Genomic DNA, 19,956 nt, shown 5'->3' on the forward strand with positions numbered 1-19,956 from the left:
AAAAAACTTGTGCAAATCTCAGATTTAACTCTGAAAACACGTTATAACATCGTGTTTGCTTTAAAAAAAAAAGGCACCTTTGTGATTCAAGCTGTGTAAAAACTTCTGAAACTGGGGGATTCTTATGCATTGAATCTGGATTATACACTTTTGAAATTGATTTTAAATCAATGCACCAGCTCACTGTGGCTGTAAAGGTTTATGTACTGTTGTGTTACAGACAGCAAGTCCCAAACAGAGGGCAGATAGAGGATCATTTGGATAGATCATGAAAAAAAGGAATAAAAGTTGTGCAGACTTGCCTCTGATTTAACTCTGAAAACACTGTATTATGAGATATAACATAAAAAACCAGCTTTGAGCTTTCAGCTGTGTGAAAACTTCTTCGACTGGGTGATTCTCATGCACTGAATTCAGTTTCAACACGTAAAATCAAGTCTAGTGCCTCAAATCGGCCTGCACCTGCAAAGTTGCATTTGGTGACCAGTGAATGACGTTAAGGAAATTCAGAATAACGAAAGCATAAACTTGTGCAAACCTGCCTCTGATTTAACTCTAAAAACAAGATGCATGGTTAAAAGAAGTCATTCAGCTGTGTGGAAAACTACAACGCAACTCAGATTTTCTCTCATACATCAAAACATAAAGCTTGCATTGTGTCATATATAGAAAATCAGTTCTGGGCAATGAAATCAATGCATCCATTTATCATTCGATCATCTGTGCATGCATGAAACAATCCAACTGATGATGCAAGAACACTGATGTGAACACAGATGTACAGTTTTTCCTCCGATTTGACTCCTAAAACACTGAAATATGCATAATGCAGTTTTCTGCAGCACAGATGATGATTTCTCTTCCACAATGTAAAGGATTAGGTTCTTAAAACTGATTACCGGCTTTTAATTTGCAGCTGTAAAGTTGCATTTACTGACCACATTATGAACATGCATGTAATAATCAATCACAAACGTGTATCCACTGACAAGAATGCATCATAAGCCCCGATGATTGGAGGGAAAAAGTACAAATCTTGTGTAAACTTGCCTCTGAGTTTAGTTCTAAATCACGAAAGCCTGGTTTGAGTTTCAGCTGTGTGAGAACGTTTGAAAGGCTGCTGCAGCTCGGCTAATGTGAGGATTTTTCTCACTGATTAAAAGCTACGGTTTGCTTAGAATCGCGTGCAGGTGATCAAATCGTGGCGTTCGCTGACCCGTAAATTCCACGATATGACCCTGCATGTAATAAGACGCATCGTCAAAGCAGTGTGTGTGTGTGTGTGTGTTCAATCAACTTGTGCAAACTTGCCTCTAATTTGACTCTTAAAACAGTTTATTAGAAATGCATCAGCTGTAAAAGAAACAAAGAAACCAGCTTTGTGCTTTCAGCTGTGTGAAAACTTCTCAAACAATCTGCTGAAGTTGTGCTAATTAGAAGATGTCTCTCACGAATTAAGTTTTCCTTGGATTATTTACTTAAAATCGATTGCAGGCATACAAATCCACTTATTGGATCAGCGAAATCCGCTAATTTGCAAGTTATGAACATGCATGGATAATATGATGAGAACAAGACGTGACGATAGTTGTTTTTTTCTTTTCCACCAACTAATCTTGTCCAAACATGAAGATTAGACACTTCTGCAATGGATTATATATTCAAAATCGATTTGAGGTCTTCCAATCAATGCATTTTGCTTGACATGGCTGTAAAGTTGATTTTTTTTTTTTTAACTTGTGCATGTTATGTGATGAACATGCATGTAATAATCCCATGGGACATGTCATGCATGGATACTGTCACATAAATGCATGAGTGTAGAGCTCTTTTGCATGGATTCAATTTGTGGAAATACAAAGATTAGACGCTTCTGAAAGACTCTGCTGCAGCTCAGATAAAATTAAAAACAGTTTGTATTGGATTGTAAATTTAAAAGCTTATCAAGGCCTTCAGATCAATGCATTGTGCTTGTTGTTTTTAAAGTTTGATTTCTTTTGTGCACGTCAAATTATGAGCATGCATGTAATAATCCCATGTGCTTTGACATGATGCATTGTGACGACACATTCTTCTTTCTTCTGCATGGATTAAACTTGTGCAAACATGCAGAATTGACACTTCTGGAACACGATGCTGCAGCTCAGCCAATGGGAGGATTTCCATCGTGCACTAAAAACCAAAGTTTGCATTGGATTATATTTTTAAAATTGATTTAAAGCATTCTATCCAATGCATTTAGCTGTAAATTAGGATTTTCTTTTACTTGTGCATGTCATGTTTTCAGCATGCGTGTAAGAACTGTAGTAGACACGTCACGACTACTGATTTTTTTTTTTTTTCCTTTTGCAAGGAATAAACTTGTGCAAACATGCAGATTTGACACTTCTGGAACACTATGCTGCAGTTCAGCTAATGTGAGGATTCCCATCATGCAATAAAAACCGAATTTTGCACTGGATCGTATATTTGAAATCAATTTAAGGCCTTCCAATCAATGTGTTTCTAATCTTATGGAACATGCATGGATGCTGTAGGTTTCTTTGCAATGCAACCTGTGCAAACTTGCATCTGAGTTGACTGAAAGCTTTATTTGCAGCATGTTACTAAAGGAAAGCAGGCTTTTGTTTCAAACTTCTGAAACAGTCTGCTGCAGATCAGCTGATGTGGAGATTTCCCTCAAAGTTTACATTGGATTACATATTTCAAATTGATTGCAGGGGTTCAAATCAATACGTCCTCTTATCGCGGCTGTAAAGCTAAGTCTATTTATTTACTGAACCATGTCTGACCCGCTGTGGAACCCACAGCTAAGCCAGTGCCGTGAATCCAAGCCAAACACTCGCTATGCAGTGGAGAAGTAGGTAAGAGTGAGGACAGACGTATAATCACAGCCTCCGAGTCCATCAAAATACTGCACTGTGTGAGGAAGGAGACGCCATCGCTCACTCTCTCACACACACACACACACACAAGTGGGAGATCCACATATCGTAAGAAAAAGAAAAAGAAATAAATAAAACGCGTCTCTTGGATCAGGTCCCAAGTGGTCCGTGTGAGTCTGGGTGGGAGTCGACGGCATTGTGCAGAAGAGGAGCAGAATTTTGGGGCCTGACGTCGGAGTGCCGCGGATTTATGAGGGCCGACTGCTTGTGCATTTTTCACCGCGAGGCCGAAACAAAGAGAGATCTGGGCTCTGTGTGGCCAATTACTGCACCGCGGCCAGATCGGCGAGCCAGGCGGGGAGAGAGGGAGGGAGAGAGAGAGAGAGAGTGTGTGGTCAGGAGTGTATGCACGCAGCAGAAAAACTGCAGGCTCCTGTCCTCCTCCTCCTCCTCCCGCCGCCGCCACACAGGGTTATAAGACCCACATTCCTTTCTGTGAATCTGATACATGATGAGATGAAACAGACACGCCCGGTATCTCACACACACACACACACACACACACACACACACACACACACACACACACACACATGCACCTTTCCAGTCTCCCTGCAGGCAGGTGTATTCACTCCATGCAGGATTTCTTCGTGTTTGCAGCTCCACACTGAGTGCAAAAGGTTAACGTGAGAATTTTTAGGTCGGGATCAAACCCCCCTCCTTCCTCCTCCTCTTCCTCCTCTCTCCTTCGGCTCGCATGCAACACACGCAAAGGCGCTCCTCTGCCGTGGCTCCTCAAACGAGCCACACATTTAGTGGTCTGTGTGAGTAAATCTCTCATTAAGTAACACATGGCGGGGCCATATGCTACGGTTGGTGGGTCTGCTGCGGCTCTGCTTTTTCACACGCTCGGAATATACATATTTACCACTGCTCCAGAGCGGCCGGCGCTGCCGCGCTCTCACCCAGCCAGCTTGGTGGTTCTCGCTGTTGTACAGTTGCATCAGAGCCGAGGCTTTTTCATTAAGGAGCGATCACAGCTTCTCGCTCCGAAACCATCCGCCGCCGCCGTGCCAGCCGCTCGAGGGAAGCCGCGAGGCTTCGGCCGTGCAAAACAGGTTATTCAAGGATGGAAGTAACCGCAAGTTTGCATCAAGCCCACATTCAGACACACACACACACACACACACACACAGCAGTGTTGATACCTGTGTGTGGATGCAGGACAGAGGCGGGAGGCCAACGTGTGGTCGCGCTTTCACCATTGTTTACATACACAGCAACACACACGGCTTAAAGTAGTGGTTTCCAAATATGTAACAGGATCCTTTCTAACCTCCCCCCCCAAAAAAAAAAAAAAATTCTGCATGTAACTTGAGTCTCTTTAACACAAAGAAGTGGTTTTCTTCTTGTTTTTACAGTTTACTTTGCTGAATGATGCATGAGTTCATGTGCATTTTCACGTCTGTCATCTAGAACTCATCATTTATTTCTACTTGCTGCAGGAATAAAGTGACAGTACGATATTATTCCTCATGAAAATACTGTGTATCAATGTAACTTATTCTTCAAGGCATCCTTTAAAATCCTGGGTGTCAGACTGATTATATTTCAGGGGCCACAAACAGCCCAGTTTCATCTAGAGAGGGCCGAAACAGTAAAATAGTCTCATGATGACCTTCAAATCTAAACTGGAATGTTTTTCTTTGCTGTGGTGCACAACATAAATGTTGAAAATGTCTTTATTGTCATTCAACCAATGGGAAACTCACCCTGACAGTATGGCTATGAGGCTAATGCTAATGTTAGCTTTCTGTTAGCTTCCATGGCAGCATCGCTGATGGCTCAGCTCACCTCTCAGTGTTTGTTCTCTGCTCTCACAGGCCTTATGTTGGACACCCTTGGTTTAAATGCACGTCAGGGACATGCATTTGTGGGATGCACACCTCTTTTTTCAAAGCTCTGCTGCTCATCCCACAAATGCACATTGTGCAAAATCGGGGAAAACATTTTTTCAACAGATTCTACTCCAGGAAGCATTGCTACAACAGAGAAACAAAGCAGCAAAACATACATTTCTTCCCTTTTTGCAGGAGTTTGGTGATAAAATGAATTGTTTGTTCAATACTGAATTAGTCATTTTCAATGCAATGCACAAGTTACGGTCAGGAATCCTTTTTTTTGGAAAATTTCACTGCATTTATTTACTTTAAATTGAGACTGCAGTCATTTTCAGTCATAACTGTTTGATTTTGTGAAAATATAGACGTCTTCATTGTGTACATTCTGCACCACGACAAAGAATAACTTCAACATTTAAAAGTTAAAGGTTACTATAGCAGTATTTCTTCGGTCTGGCCCACTAAAGATGACACTGGGCTGTATGTGGCTCCCTGAACTAAAAAGTGTTTGATTCTGTGGTGCAGAGAAACAAAAACAATCATGAACCAACCAGTATGAAACTCAGCCAGGGGAGACGAATCTTATGCAAGTGAATGTTACTTAATTGTTATTAAGGTCATGCAAAAAAAAAGCTTTGAAAATTAACTGTTGCGTCTTGCCCAAGCAAGAGCAAGTGAGATTGAGTTCCTCCTCCACCTCTTCCTTGCATTTACGTTCAGGTAAAAACACCTGCCGAAGGAAGCAGACTCAAAATATGGACGAGGGTCCAACTGCTCGGTAAAGTGCTGGAGCTGCTTTGATCGCAGCTCGTTTCCTATAAAACAAGGTTCCTCCACAGGTGTCAAAAATCACAGCCTGTACGATCATCTTCAGCATCTTCAATAAAGATCCTGCCACACACTGGACTTCTCCCCGCCACCCAGAGTCGGTTCAAGTAATGCAAAATATTAATGGACGGATGGTTTCAGGAACATTAATCTGCCTTATCTTTGGTCCACATGGTGAGAAAATGAGGGTGAGGAGAGGACAGGCAGCGCAGGGGTCAAAGTTCAGTCGCCTAGCAGCAGCTTTTTCCCCTTTTAATTGGTAACATGAGGTTAAACTGTGCCCAACCAACGATCAACAGGATCAGACCAGCTCCTAACATCCAGTTCTGAACCTGCAGAGCTTCGCTTTACGTTCTGAGCAGCAATCAATACAATCAGAGTGTGTGTGATGGGAATATTGATCAGATGGATGAACTGAGCTGTCGCATCAGCTCCACTGTCCATTCTCCTGCACACGCAGGCCAAATCAGTGAAATCTCTGATTTTGGCACCAAAGGGCAAACTGAAACTTTTTCTGCAGACTTTTCTTTAACTTTATAGACCCTGTTCAGACGACGGCGTTCGCAAGTAAAAATGCAAAACTCTGGTTGTGTTTTGTGTCTGTTTACACATTGACAGTGGAAACGCAACTTTTTGAAAACAGCTCTGAAAGTGGAACTCTCCATCTCACCCTCTTCCGACCATACCAATGTCTATGTTGTCCAGTTGTCAATGTTTGTTCTCTGCACACAGGTGTTTGTAGCTTTCTAACACTAAACAACCTGTGGTGCCAAATTGTCCTTTTGTTTCTTATTAATCTTCATTACGAAGAAAAATTGCAAGATTTTAAATGGAACTCGTTCAGAGACTTGACTTGTTCCAAATAAGTAAAGAATGCAACAGTTTTCTTGAGGCGTCTTCATTTTGACTCAACATTAGCTGGGCTGTCGAGTTTAATTAATCAGGATTTAAAGGCAGAAAAGTGGTCTTAATGTTGAAAAAAGGAGGAGAAAAAAGGACACAAAAGGAGGGAAAATAATGACTGTTTGGTGTGGATCTTAAATCAAATTCACATCACGGCCAAATTTAATGAGCTGGTTTAAAGGGACGGCAGCACGAGGCTTCAAGCTTCACACCAAATTCAATATATGGTGATGATTTAATGTCTTCATTTGGCTGAACTCGATATTTTACCTGCAGTTAACCCGAAAACCCGAACCCAAAAACCCAACCCAAACCCGAGAACCCGAACCCTGAACCCAGACGCTTCAAACAAAGCTAAGCCCCGCCCCCAGCGGCTGACACATGGCCGTCCATGCCCTTGAACTCGTTGCCCCCCAAAACCTCTAACACAGACACCCCAAAATGCCGCCCCCCCCCCCCGGTTACGGCCCCCATGGCCGATTCCTCGCAGCTCCGGCGACACGCCACCACCGCTCGGCCAGACTTGGCCTCCGGTCTAAACTCTGGGAGACAAAAGGCTGAAGAGCGGCTCCCACCTCATTAACAATCACGTTTTCAGCCATCCACAGACCCCCCACCCCCCCCCCCCCCCCCCCCCCACTCCACCCCTCCCCATCGCTGTTATTTTACTGCCATTTTAAAACCACGCCGATCGTCGTAAATCCGCCCCACTCGCTGGGTGGATTTCTTTTTTTTTTTTTTTTGCTCACTTTCCTTTAACTTTATCCTCGTTTTTTCTGACTTCATGCAGCTCGGCACGCTGCACATTATCGTCGTAATTTTCACTCCCACGAGGCAGCGGTGGAGTTGCAAAGGCCTCTCGCTTTTTTTTTTTTTTCTCCCCCTTTTTTTTGGTTGGTGGAGGTGGAGGTGGAGGTGGGGGGGGGGGGGGGTAAATGTGCGTGTGGAAATAATAATTGTAATGGTTTGCAGCTGAGTAGAGGGAGCTGTGAATGACATTATGATTGTGGTGCAATTACCAAGAGCATGAAAACAGACCGTCAGTCACAGTAATGAGGAATGACTCCAGCAACACATTTTACACCAAGACATGAAATAATAATAATAAAAATAATAATAATAATAATAGATGCATACCCTGTATGAATCTGATACTACAAAGCATTCAGGCATCCCAGGACCTCGGGTGGGTTCCTCGTTCAACAGAAAGGTTTCGGTCGCCTGAAACGTAACACATTGATTCATTAGTTGACACTGTATTTAGGATCAGGGAACTTAAGAGAGGAAAAACACACACACACGCACACACACGGACACACACAGAAAAGCTGGTTGTAAAGCTGCAAAAGCAGAGTTTAGTGGTGAAAATCCTCCTCATCCTGCTGCTTGACCTATTTAATAATCGTCCTCAAGTCCCTCCAGCAGATAACTGCTGCAAACGTACACTTCTGCACGCACACACACACACACACACACACACACACATACATGCAGAGTGGATGTGCAGGCCTGAGGCCCGGCCCTGCCAGTCACCGCCACCACCAGCGCCACTTGAATGAATTCGCCACTGCACACAATGCCCCCGGCAACAATGGCATTTCCTGTCCCTGCTATTTCACCTGCATGGTCACTTTTCTGTCGGCGCTCACTGATTCAGCACAAATCATTCACACACACACACACACACACACACACACACACACACACACACACACACACACACACACTGCACAACACAGACTGCCACATGTAGAGGCCATACGTCTGCCACACACACACACACACACACACACACACACACACACACCACAAGGCTCCGCTGCTGCCGGTAGATGCAGCTCAAGTGTTTGTTGGTGTGTTTGTTTCCATTCAGCGAGCTTCATTTGTATGCCGGCGGAGAGCCGGGCGGTGAATGGGGAATCCACTGCGAGCTGCGCCGGGCCAGACGACACGGCCGGGAGGGAGGGAACCACAGACCGAGGACCTGCGTCCAGGACGGGCGGTCCTGCCGGAGCCTGCTCTCCCTGCGGCCACAGCGTCTTCTACTACAAATTGCTTTTCGCCATGATGAATTTAAAATGTCTGCTTTGGAAACAGACTAAACCTGTCAGAGCTGGAGCTAAAAAAGAACCAGTTGGAAATACCTTGAAACACAAGGAGGAAGTTTGAAGCTCGATAAATTTAGGGGAAGATGAGAGAGTAATCCCTTTTTACCAGAACGTCGCCGTCGTACCTTAAAGCGGGAAACAAACGAAACGGGAACAGACATCGCCAAGTTCGACTAATTAAAGGCATTCTGGAGCGTTCAAATTGACATGAGGCGGGGGGTGGGGGTGGGGGGGGGGCACGGGATTGCCCTTGAACAAATACATGCGGAGACGTGTGCATAAACACGCGGCACTATAATAAGTCCCAGACTGGGGCTGACCGAGCTGCGGCTATTCATATCCTGCAGAATGAGAGGTTACGGCTCGTTTTCCCTCTCGGTGTCACACAGGAAGGGACGCCGGTGTCTGTGTGTGTGTGATTTCACTCGGCGTCTGCGGCCGACAGTCTGAGCGCCGGGTTTGTTTGGCCTCATGGCTGAGTTGAACAACGTGAGAGGACAAGTCGCCGGGGCGACTGAGGAAACCCGGGACCCGATCCCCGGCCCGCCACCGTCAATGTGCCGGAGGAAAACCACCTGAAAACCATTTGTCCCACTAAATGCTGCCCTTGTGGAGCTCCGGGGGTTTTCTGTTAAGCCCTTAAACGGTGATTTTACCACTGGAACCGGACCGGACAGCCGAGCTCGGGCCGCCGTCCTGCCTCGCTGCGTCTGCGGCCCTCAGAGGCGGCCATCGCTGAATGTTTGATGCAGCTCCCCGCAGCACTGGCCCCCTTTTTCCACCCCGTCTCCACGCAGCACGGCATCAATTATATATATAATGTGTGTTTTTCTTTCTGTTACATACATATGCACATATGTCTAATCCATATGGCCGGCCTCGGGGCGAAACAGATTCTGGTGTAATTAACACTTAAAAAGCTCCAGAAGTCACTTGATGTTGACTTTTTAACACAAAGCTGGAGCGGCCTCAGACAAACAGACAAACCGCAGGATGAGAGCAGTTCACCAGAGAACTGATCGACGTGCAGTTCGTCTGGATCTTAAACGACAGATCCTCTTGTTGTACTGATGCCTCTTATTGATCGGTCTCATTCCGTTGGGGTTTTTCTTAAATAACGTCTATCCATTATATTTTGAGAAAAGACCTTTGAAGGAGACATAACGGTGGACGTTTGATGTAAGAAACATGCAGTTAGTTTTTATCAGCTCAGGTTACTCGGTCTTTCAGTGAGCCATTAAAGCCTTTCGAGTGTTTTGAGCAGAAGAACTCTTTACTACAGCCGTGCATGCACATGCAGTCGCAGCATCATTGCATCCAATCATATATATAATATTGGTCATGAGAGTTCACAACCAGACTCCAACCCCAGGTCACCATCAGGTTTCCGTAGTGACTGGAGGGGGAACCATTTGGCCCTGAAGCCTCGGGTGTTGGGGAACAATAAAAAGCAGTGACGGCTTCTCGGCCGCCGCTGATATGAAGCCGGCTGCTGGCAGCGCCGCCGATGCTGTAATGGAAATGCATACGGCGTTACGCTTTTCTTTAAGCGGCCAAATGACACACGGCCGGGCCGGCGCTGGCTCGCCGAGCCCCAGTGTCCTTTTGCAGCGACCTCAGCTGCACCCTGCCTGCTCACGTCTCACCCTGCAGCCACGTGCACAATGGCTCGGGTTTAAAAAAAGACGGGCAGCCAGACACACAGGAACCGCTTACAAATGGGGACGTTTTTGACTTTTTGTTTCAGAAAACTTGGTTTTTACATTTGAATCAACTGTAAAACACCAGGTGTGACATGTAAACGTTATGAAAACGTTGTCGTGTAAACGGGGCTGAAAAGTTTGCTGCTTCTCCTGAAAGCTGGGGAAGGAAAAATAAAAGTCAAAAATCAAAAATCAGAGCGCATCTGCATTTTCCCCTCCTTCCTCTGTTTGCTCTCTTTGTCTGGGAAACCCAGCTGGGCGGGAGGCGGGCATCTTCACCCCTCTGATCGTCCCACCTGATCGACGCAACCGGCGGCCCGAGCGAGGATCCGCTCCGCAGCGGATCCTCGCTCCTCACCTGGTAACGAGCGAACAAACCCGCGCAGATGTGGCAGGAACATCAAAGGCAGGGAGCCGGCCACGGCAGGGGAGGGGGAGCTTGTTTGTAGGGAGAAAAAAATGTGTGTGTGGGGGAATATGAAGAGGGAGGCGGAGGAGGGTGGTGGGGGGGGAGTTTACGTTGTGTGAGTCCAAGCCAGCGCCACCTCAGGGAGAAATGCTGGAAAAATGTGATATTTTACACCTGCATCTCAGGAGGTGTAGAATAAGAGACGGGAAGAGGGGAGGCGGTAATTAGAGGAGTGTGTGTGTGTGTGTGTGTGTGTGTGTAGGGTTTTTAGTATGTTTCTGGGGCTTGCCACTGGTTCTGTTTCAGCATTCAATTTGGTACAACGCATTCGATGCCAGATTATTAAAAATGCTAAACCTGGTAACGAATGCTTAAAAAAAAAAAAAGGAAAAAGTGTTGAAAATTTAAACAAATATGCTAATATTGTTACAGTGATAAATAGCTGGCAAGCCCCGTTTAATGAATAATGCTATTGGCTCTAATTCCTCATTAAGGCCCTAAAGAGGAGAGTGAAGAGAGGAAAATACATGTATTGTTGCGATCGTCTCCCCCTCCTCCTCCTCCTCCTCCTCCTCTTTTTTCCAAATTAAACTCGGAAGGCAGAAGATACCAACACCTTCCCAAATTAAGTTGATTCAAATTACCGGGCTCCACAGCTGCTGTGCAGTCTGGGGCGTCTTGTGAAACCAATTAATGTGAGGGTTAAAGTCTCGATAAAGTAATGGAGGCAGGGCTGGAAATGAGACGGAGGAGTTCGGTGATCTGGCGGAGGTTAACGAGATAAAACCACAATTTGTTTACGCTGTTAAAAAAGAAGAAGTCTTGGAATTTTGTCATGTGTGACACGCATCTGCGTTTCCGAAGCAAACTAGTACTAATATTAGTGACACTTTGTCTTCAAGTTTTCAGGTGTTTTCTCTTTGCAGGATGTGATCACGTTTAAAACTTTCTTCAAACTTAATTTTGAGTTAATTCAACAAACTTCTCTTCTCTTGCATGTTAAAAAAAATGCCCGTTACCCAGGTTACATTTCGAGCTCTGTTTAGACGACAACGTTTTCACTTTCGTTGTGTTTTGTGCAGGGATGTCCAAAAGTTTACCCAAGTTAACCACAACGAAACATATTTTGCATGTTTTAAAATTCTTTTATTTTGCATTTCAATGTAAAGCATTTCTTATCAGGGTGCCTGAACTGGGAACCAAATAAACTTAGGACTCAGCAGTAGGAAACTACTTCCAAATATTAACAAGAATAAAGTTACTATGAGAGATTCTTTATATCAGACAAGAGATTCAGAAATGTCCATTATCTATGTTTTCTCTCCGATTTCCTCTCTTTGAGCCAACTGTTCATCGCTGGGATTAACCATGATTAAAAAAATTAATCTTTGAGAATCCTACACAATTAATACTGAAAACCTTCGTTTTGGATGCTCAGCGGCACTCGAAGGAACTTTTTGAAAATGCTCTGTGGAAACAGGGGAAAAGGACTTTTTGAAAAGGTTCCAAGTCTGTCTCCGTGGAAAAGGAAACTGCAGCTTGTTTGAAACGCTGCTCCTGCACACGTCGTAGTAAACAGTTCTTCTGCACATGCTCAGTAGACGGACAGGGACAATGACGGCGGCCTCCAGGGTGGCGTGGCGTTTTCAAAACGTTGCCGTTTGGACAGTGAACTCTTCTGAAACTCAATCACAAAAATTCTTCTGATTTCACTTCGAGTTTTGTCTTGTAAGCAAAGAATTATTCTATCTGCCTTTTACCATGTTGGCCTGAACTCTTTCGGATGCACTTAAAATGTTTAAAATGTTTGTGTGTGTGTGTGTGTGTGTGTGTGTGTGTGTGTGTGTGTGTGTGTGTGTGTGTGTGTGTGTGTGTGTGTACTTTCTAAGTTCCAGAAAAGTGTCAATCTGAGTTCCTGGAACATCTTTCTTGTATGAAATATCTGTCAGAAAGCTTTATCGTTACAGTAACTATAAAACAAAGATCTGAAAAAAATATCTACGTCCAAAACATACAAATCTTATTCAATCTGATATTTCAGGAGAAACCAAATCTGCCTGCTTGATTCCAGATCAAATTCTTTGTTGGTTTTGATGAAAATCATTTTGTAAACATGTTTCTAAGGACAGCAGATGAAAATAACTTTAAACTGCGAATGCAGGTCAGTCAGACATATAAAGTTCCATGATTTGGTTCCACTCAGGATGGCCTTGGAATTCATTACACCACATGAGTTAAAAAAAGAACTCGCACCAGAGTCCTGCAGCGTCTTCAACCGTTCACTGAAAACTGGATAAAATGTGACTTTTTAACGGAGAAGTTTTGAATTCTTTACTGATCACGGGAGCAGCTCCAGATCTCTAACTGAAGGTTTGCTTGAACTGAAATGCTCCCAAATGCAGGGATTAAACTCTTTTTTGTCTACATTTTTAGCTGCACCCTTAAAGATTCACACTTTCTGAAACAGAAATAATCTGATTTCATTATGGATTTAAGATTCTCACTCAAAATTGATCTGTCAAACTTCATTTTTTGGAGTTTCTTTTACATATCTTATCTTTTTAGGGGAGTTAGTACACATAGAAGGATAGATTTCCCAAATCAAAGTTGCTTGTTTAATTAATTTTTGCTCCGTTTGAACTGTTTTTTTCTTAAGAAGAGTTCAGAGTACTTTAATGGATGAGCTGCAAACAGCTGCAATATCAACACAAATATACATTTAGCAGCATCCCAGAACTAAAAACCTACAATTTTCACTTTGCAATGACTTCTACGTTTGAAACGGAATGTTTTTGTTCTTAAAAGATAAGTTCGGTTTAAACAGTTTTCACGTTGTTTATGGAATGAATGAATGCATATATGACGTGGAGGAGAGGCGTGAGCAGACCATGATGAAATATTGGTGAAACTAATGAGTTTTTGGATGATTAAAGCCGTTTTAGGAGCAGCGCTATACATGCCCCATTGGCTAACAGTATATGGATGTGCGCCGCTCAATTTTCAATCTAACTTTCTCCCAAAGCACTGTTTGGATCAGAAAAGCCTTCTGGGTGAGTATATTGTTGTACTTCATTCCATAAACAACATGAAAACTGTTTAAACCGAACTTATCCTTTAAAATTGTTGTTCCTTCCGATATTTAGGGTTTTTTTTAAATGTATTTTCCTCTTCTGTAAAACGAATTTTCCCAAAAATTCATAGCATATCAAATTTCCTTGTTTAGGTGTTTTTATAGTGAATGATGGATTAGTTAAATGGATGATAGTTGGGATAAAGTTACCAAATGTAATCACTCAATAAAACGATCACATATTTAAGCGGTAGCAGCTCAGTCTGAATGAAACGTCGCCTCATGTGGAAATGAAAGGTTTATTACAGAGTAAGGACAGAGGGGTGGAAACGTCTTCTGTGTCAGCTGAGTAACGTGTTTCGCTCGTGGTCCGACAACGGTGACGTGTCGGTAATCGGAATTGAACCAGTAAACATCTGACAAGGCAACAAAAAACGCCTTGAAGGTGTTTTATTGGGCTCTTTAAACCTGCTGAAAGATGAACTCTCTTCATACTGATGCAGGTTTAAGGGTCCGCTGCTGGCGGAGTGTTGTGCATCATGCAGCCTTCAACATGCATCTCTCCACTAATTCACCCTCAGTGTGGCTCTGATGCTAATGCTACTTCATTAGCAGGTAGTTAGCTATCAGTGCCGTCACCCTGCGGACCCGAGCAGACCCTCTCCTGGGCTTTTCACTCCTTTAAAATGACCCGACGACCTTGCATAGAGGTCAGATGGGTCTCCTTGTGTGTCGCACTTGTAGCAATTAAACTTCAACTCTTTCTGAATCTGCAAGCAGCGTTTAAGCTGGATGATTTGATGAAACATGCAGAGAGATTGAGGTTCCACGTGCGGAATGTCAGAATAAGGTTTGCAAAGTTTCAGTCTCTCGTGAACCAAACGGTATAAAGTCGCTGATCTTCTTTCTTTCGATTCATTTATCGCAATCTCAATATTTCTTCCTCAGCTTCGGACCGAATCGACCCGGCGAGCACGTCTGAGCTCACTATCCTAATATTTACGCTGCTCGGAGCGCATATCAGACTTTCCATCTTCAGGCTGCAAGCTCGCGCTTTACACGTCGCATAAGCTGTTGCAGCTTTTTGCTCGGAGCCGTATTTATTTTTCCAGGGAGACGTCGAGGCCAGGACAAACATAATAGCATAATATTCTGTATACAGTGAGGGATGACATCACTGGCAGCGGCGACAGCCAAGAGGGAGATCACACAAGACTGGAAAACCGCTCGTCTGATCGTCATGTGGTGGTTTGCACACAAGCACACACACACACACAAACACACACACTGACAGCCCTGCATGATAACTCAACTTTCCCCACTGCTTATTGCAAAGTCCAATATTCTTTTACATTTGAAACCGACCCCCCCCCCTCCCATTTGCTTTTTAGCATATATGCAAAACTGCATGACCTATAAATCTGCAGATATGGATCATCTCTGCAGGAGGAAGTGTTGTTTAAGGGTTTATCTGTGCTTCAGAGACGGCCTCGGGGAACGCTAACTGAATCCTGAGACTGATTGACAGATGCCTCCAGTGCATTCTGACTAACCTAACTCAAATGCTTGGCACTAATTCACTATATAGCCTTAAAAAAAGAAAAAAAGAAGGAGGTGAGTTGCTGCTATAAGTAGGAGAATAACAAGTGGAGATAATCCCATGTGAGGCCTGTCCTGAATTCTGTATCATTTTTACTGATGAGCTCCTTGGGCAGCTGCCATGTCAGCGAGGAAGCTCGTAAACAAATAATTATTCATACTAATAATCTTCCATATTCATGTGCAAATAAGATTCCTTGCTGGTGTCTAAGCGGCTTCAAGGTTGTATGTGGGAGGTTCCTCTAACTACTGCCTGACTTGACTCATTCTGTGCCAAAAACAGAATCCGTCTAAGAGGTCAAGGTTGTGGGAGCTGCACATCACAGTCCCTGCACAAAAACTGCTCGTTTGGATCGGCCACTTTTAAGAAGCCTATAATTCAAATCCATGTTTTCAAATCCTCACAGGGAGCCCGTTTGCCACATATCCTGTTGAGGGTAAATGGGGACAAAGCAGGAAACAATAAATGATTTTCTGTTGAAAGTGCTGTGCCAATTCAAATCATAAGGAAACCACAAATAAAAAGCCCCACTGTTGATGTATGCTGAAGGAATGCTGTAAGTGACCTCGTCGCGGGATTTTCTCTGAATTGCTCATATAAATCACCTGCCTAATGAAGGTATTAGTTAAAAAAAAAAAAAAAAGAAAACCACTGTGCGTAATTACGCACAAATCAAACACTTAAAAAAACATTCCATTTTCTTTTTGCCAAGTTTCCAAAACTCTCCTAAACTTTCCCTCAATGTTAGACTTCAAGCTGTGGGGGCCTCTTTTGCGTAACCTTTACACACTGCGTGACGCTTCTTTATTAGCTGCTTACACTGAATGATAGGCGATAGCGCGTATCATATATGTGGCTATAAATAGCGTCAGACTGGCCCACATCAGAGACCACAGCGAAGTGAGGAGTCATGTTCCTGCTGCTGGACCGAGGAGGGCCGGACACTGATTTGGCCAGCAGGTTGGGGGGGTGGGGGGGGGGGGGACTGGCAACATGTTGTGTAACTATTACATTTGTATTTTTTCCTTGAAGGAGCATCGCTGAATGCATTACACAGAAGCAATCCTCCCATATTTAAAAATAAGCATAACATCACAATTAGCCTGAATGTGACAGCAGACACGCTCAGGTAGGTGGAGGGACTTGGCGCACACACACACACTCTGCAGTGCTGACTCTCACACAGTAAACACACACACACTCTCACACACACACACACACACACACACAAGAGTAAGAAAGTGAAGCTCGCAGTAAAGTTATCATTAAGATATGAACAATGAAGGTGAAAGCTGACTGCACAAATGAGCAAATGATTGGTTTGCATAGCACGTACCATTGTGGTGTGAGGAAGAGTGCCAACAGTCTCAAAGACCCATTTTCCACTCTGAAAAGTTCGGCTTCCAAAAAAAAAAAAAAAAAGTGTGTGGGAGAGAGAAAACTGCTCGGTTTCTTGCTCAGTCGGGCCTTGTACCGGAAGCAAAAGAGCCCTAAAACACGGCCTGTTGCCCGGTAAACATTGCTTTCTCTTTTCTTTTTTTCTTTCTTTTTTGGACGGAGTGGATTTGCAGTCAACTCTCCACAGTCGAGGCGGGCGCGGAGCGCAGCGGAGTAATCCAAGCCGTCTGTTTCCCCGACGTCTTTACGCGCGCTGTTTACGCTCCGTCTCAACTCCAGATATTTCCATGAAAACAAGAAAGCAAACAAAAAACAAAAGCAGCGGTTTCGAGGCTGAGCGCGTCCGGCGGTGCGCGTCTCGCAATCTGTCCCCCTCCGCCTCCTCCTCCGGTACCGGTAACGTCCACCGATCCGCCGGCGACGCAGTCACCGTCTGAAACCCGCGTGGCAGAGCGCGAGCCTCTGGCTGTGCACCGACAGTAAGTAGCCCGAACTCTCCCGCCCGCGCGCTCTCCGGATCAGCTGTTGCTCCTGCAGAGCGGGGACGACGACGACGACGGAGCGGCGCGCGCTTTTCCCTCGTGGTGCATGCTCCGGCTTTTCCGCTGATGTGTGTATATTTCACCAAACCGGCCCCAGGTCCTCCTCCTCCTCCCTCCTTCTCCTCCTCCACCACCACCACCACCACCACCTGTTCCTCAAGTGTCCGGAGAAAGTTGCGCGTGGAGCGGGGCGCCTAAAAAAGTCCGCGTGCGGGGCGCGCGGCGACTGTCACAGCACCAGAGAGTTGGTGCGAAGAGAGACTGGAAAAAGACTTTGGTGGGAAAAGACTGACTGGGAGAAGCACCGCGTCCCCCCTGAAATAAAACAATTAAAGAAACATGCGGGAGGTGGGGGAGAAAAAAAAAAGAAAGAAAAAGAAGCGTACAGCGCGTGGGTTTTTGCGCGCACACACGCGCCGGTCGAGGGGGACGTGCAGTGTCCTGCGCGGCCGCGGCCGGAGACGCGGAGGAGCGGGAGGTGCTGCTGGTGAATTATTAATAACCAGAGCGGTTCACAGTCTGTCGTGTTCAGTGAGTAACCAGGGCGGCAGCTGGGGGTTTAGAGGAATTAAATACGGGCTCACAGTAAACCGTGGACGCGGGGGATTAGTAGCTCTCACCGGCAACAGTGTATCGGGGCAGCCCGGGGCCGACGGGAGAGGGCGGGAGGGAGCGGAGGGGGGGAGGCAGCAGGTTATCATGGAACCGAAATATGCTTCTGGAGTGATTAAATTATGGCCCCATAAGAAATGCCGACCAAAAACCCACACTTCTTTAAATCTCTATATATTTTTCATTTTTACGCATTTTAAGGAAAATTCTAAAAGATCAGTTTTTAACAAGAAGCATATAGTTTGTCCATGATGTGCACAAAAAGAGGTCAACCCTCACATCATGCTTTATTTGGCTCTTAAAAACATGAGTCAGCCCTCTTACATGCCAGCCCTTTAGTGGAAACATCATATATGTCGACAAGATTTGAGTCATTCCGGTGTTTTACGCACAGCGAAGGACTCGACTGCATGCAGGCCTAATGGCTCATAATCATAAACCCAAATCCAAATTATGTATTTAAAACCAATCTGTCTTGTTCCATTCAGATGGCCCAGTGTTTATTTAGTGGCGGACAAAGCAATCAAGCTGGAGCAGAAGTTCGAAACAGATAGGTCAGACAGCGCAGGTGCATGACTTCTGGCTGGAATATGAACCCAATATTTATTCACCACAAATATCCAATTAGGCCTGGAAATTCAGGGGGAATTTCAGCAGACACGCCTTCAGTGGAGAGGGAGAGAGAGAGAGAGAGAGAGAGAGAGAGAGAGAGAGAGAGATTGGCCTGTTTGTGAATAAATTACCAAACCAGAGCTTTTGACCTTTTATGGGGAAAGCAGATTTTTTTTGACGGAAGTGCGCAACTGCACACGTCACGTAATTAAAAAAAAAAAAAAGAAGGAAATCTACAAGCGGTGACAAAATAAATGGATCCGTCCGGCTGCCAGTTGAGCCTGTGTTGGTTCAACTTTATCACTTCACAAACAGACAAATAAAAAGCTGATGGGCTCAGGCTTAAACAGACACCGGAGCAGGGAAATCTCTCCATTTTCACATTAATTAGAAAGATTTTCACAGAGAAATACAGAAAAATTGCACAGAATTTACTCAAAGATTTGAATCAAAGGAATACGAAAACACATTTTAGTGTCTGTGACACATAAGTTATTGATTAAAAATCTGAATCACAGAATTATGACCGTCTGTAACATTCCAGCATTTTTATTTTCTTAAAAAAAACATTCAAACTAAAATATATAATTGTAAGATTTGTTGAAGTAGATAAATGTAGAGTAACGTGATTCTCAATATTGACATTGAGTTCATTTGAACCAGGTTCGAATTTCAAAAGAGTTTAAAAAAAAATGCAGTTTTGGTTATTTCATTTATTCAGAAACTATATGTGATGTTTTCATTTTCTTTTTAGGAAAAAAGCACACCTATAATCTTCTAAAATCAGGTTCTATTGTATCCTAATTTTAGGTGAACTCATCATCAGTGGATCCAGGATTGTTGTTCCTGTTTTATTTTAACACATTAAGCCAATGCAAACACATTTTAAAAACATGTTTTTGATAATAGATAAATGGAACCCTCAGATTTTTGTTGTAGGGGAATAAATTATTTCAGTTGGGTTTGCAAGTGCAAACAAAAATCTCAACTTAAAAAAAAAAGTTGAGGCCTGAATCGTTTAATTTGAAGCCCAAAAATTGATTTTGAGATTGAGGTCTGATGAAAATGTACAAAAACATCAATAAATGTGACGAGATTATTTTTGTGGAATTGTTTCTTCTCTAAAGGCCACACAAGCATCACCATGTGCAAAATTACCAATCACGTCCATTTTTTTTTATTCCTGTAATAAATTAGAAACAGTGGGGTTTCCCCTGTGCATTGCCAATTTAAATTTTTCATCCTGTAAATAAGAGTGATTAATTATTAAGGCTGTAAATATTAATGTGTGTGAGTGAGTGAGTGTGCGTGTGTGTGGCCTTTTCCAGTGAGCCGGGCCTGCAGGAAAAGCGCCGCTTTCAGCACAGCTGCCAAAGAAATCTGCT

General features: G+C 44.0%; 1 protein-coding gene across 4 annotated transcripts in view; it reads right to left on the minus strand.

Annotated features, from left to right (window-relative positions):
* nfixb (nuclear factor I/Xb) overlaps positions 1-17,473 on the minus strand; it is a 159,192-nt gene extending 141,719 nt beyond the window's left edge. For 3 of the 4 annotated variants that reach the window (XM_030089893.1, XM_030089890.1, XM_030089888.1), the window contains exons 1-2: positions 16,744-17,473; positions 7,655-7,738 (exon numbers count right to left, since the gene is read on the minus strand). In XM_030089893.1, coding sequence (XP_029945753.1) covers positions 7,655-7,738; positions 16,744-16,746 — 87 coding nt within the window. In that variant the 5' untranslated portion in view covers positions 16,747-17,473. The remainder of the gene's footprint in view (positions 1-7,654; positions 7,739-16,743) is intronic. The other variant, XM_030089906.1, reaches the window with a different exon arrangement.
* Positions 17,474-19,956: the final 2,483 nt, after the last annotated feature.

The sequence above is a fragment of the Salarias fasciatus genome, chromosome 4, assembly GCF_902148845.1.
Source record: "Salarias fasciatus chromosome 4, fSalaFa1.1, whole genome shotgun sequence".
In the NCBI taxonomy this organism is placed as follows: domain Eukaryota; kingdom Metazoa; phylum Chordata; class Actinopteri; order Blenniiformes; family Blenniidae; genus Salarias; species Salarias fasciatus.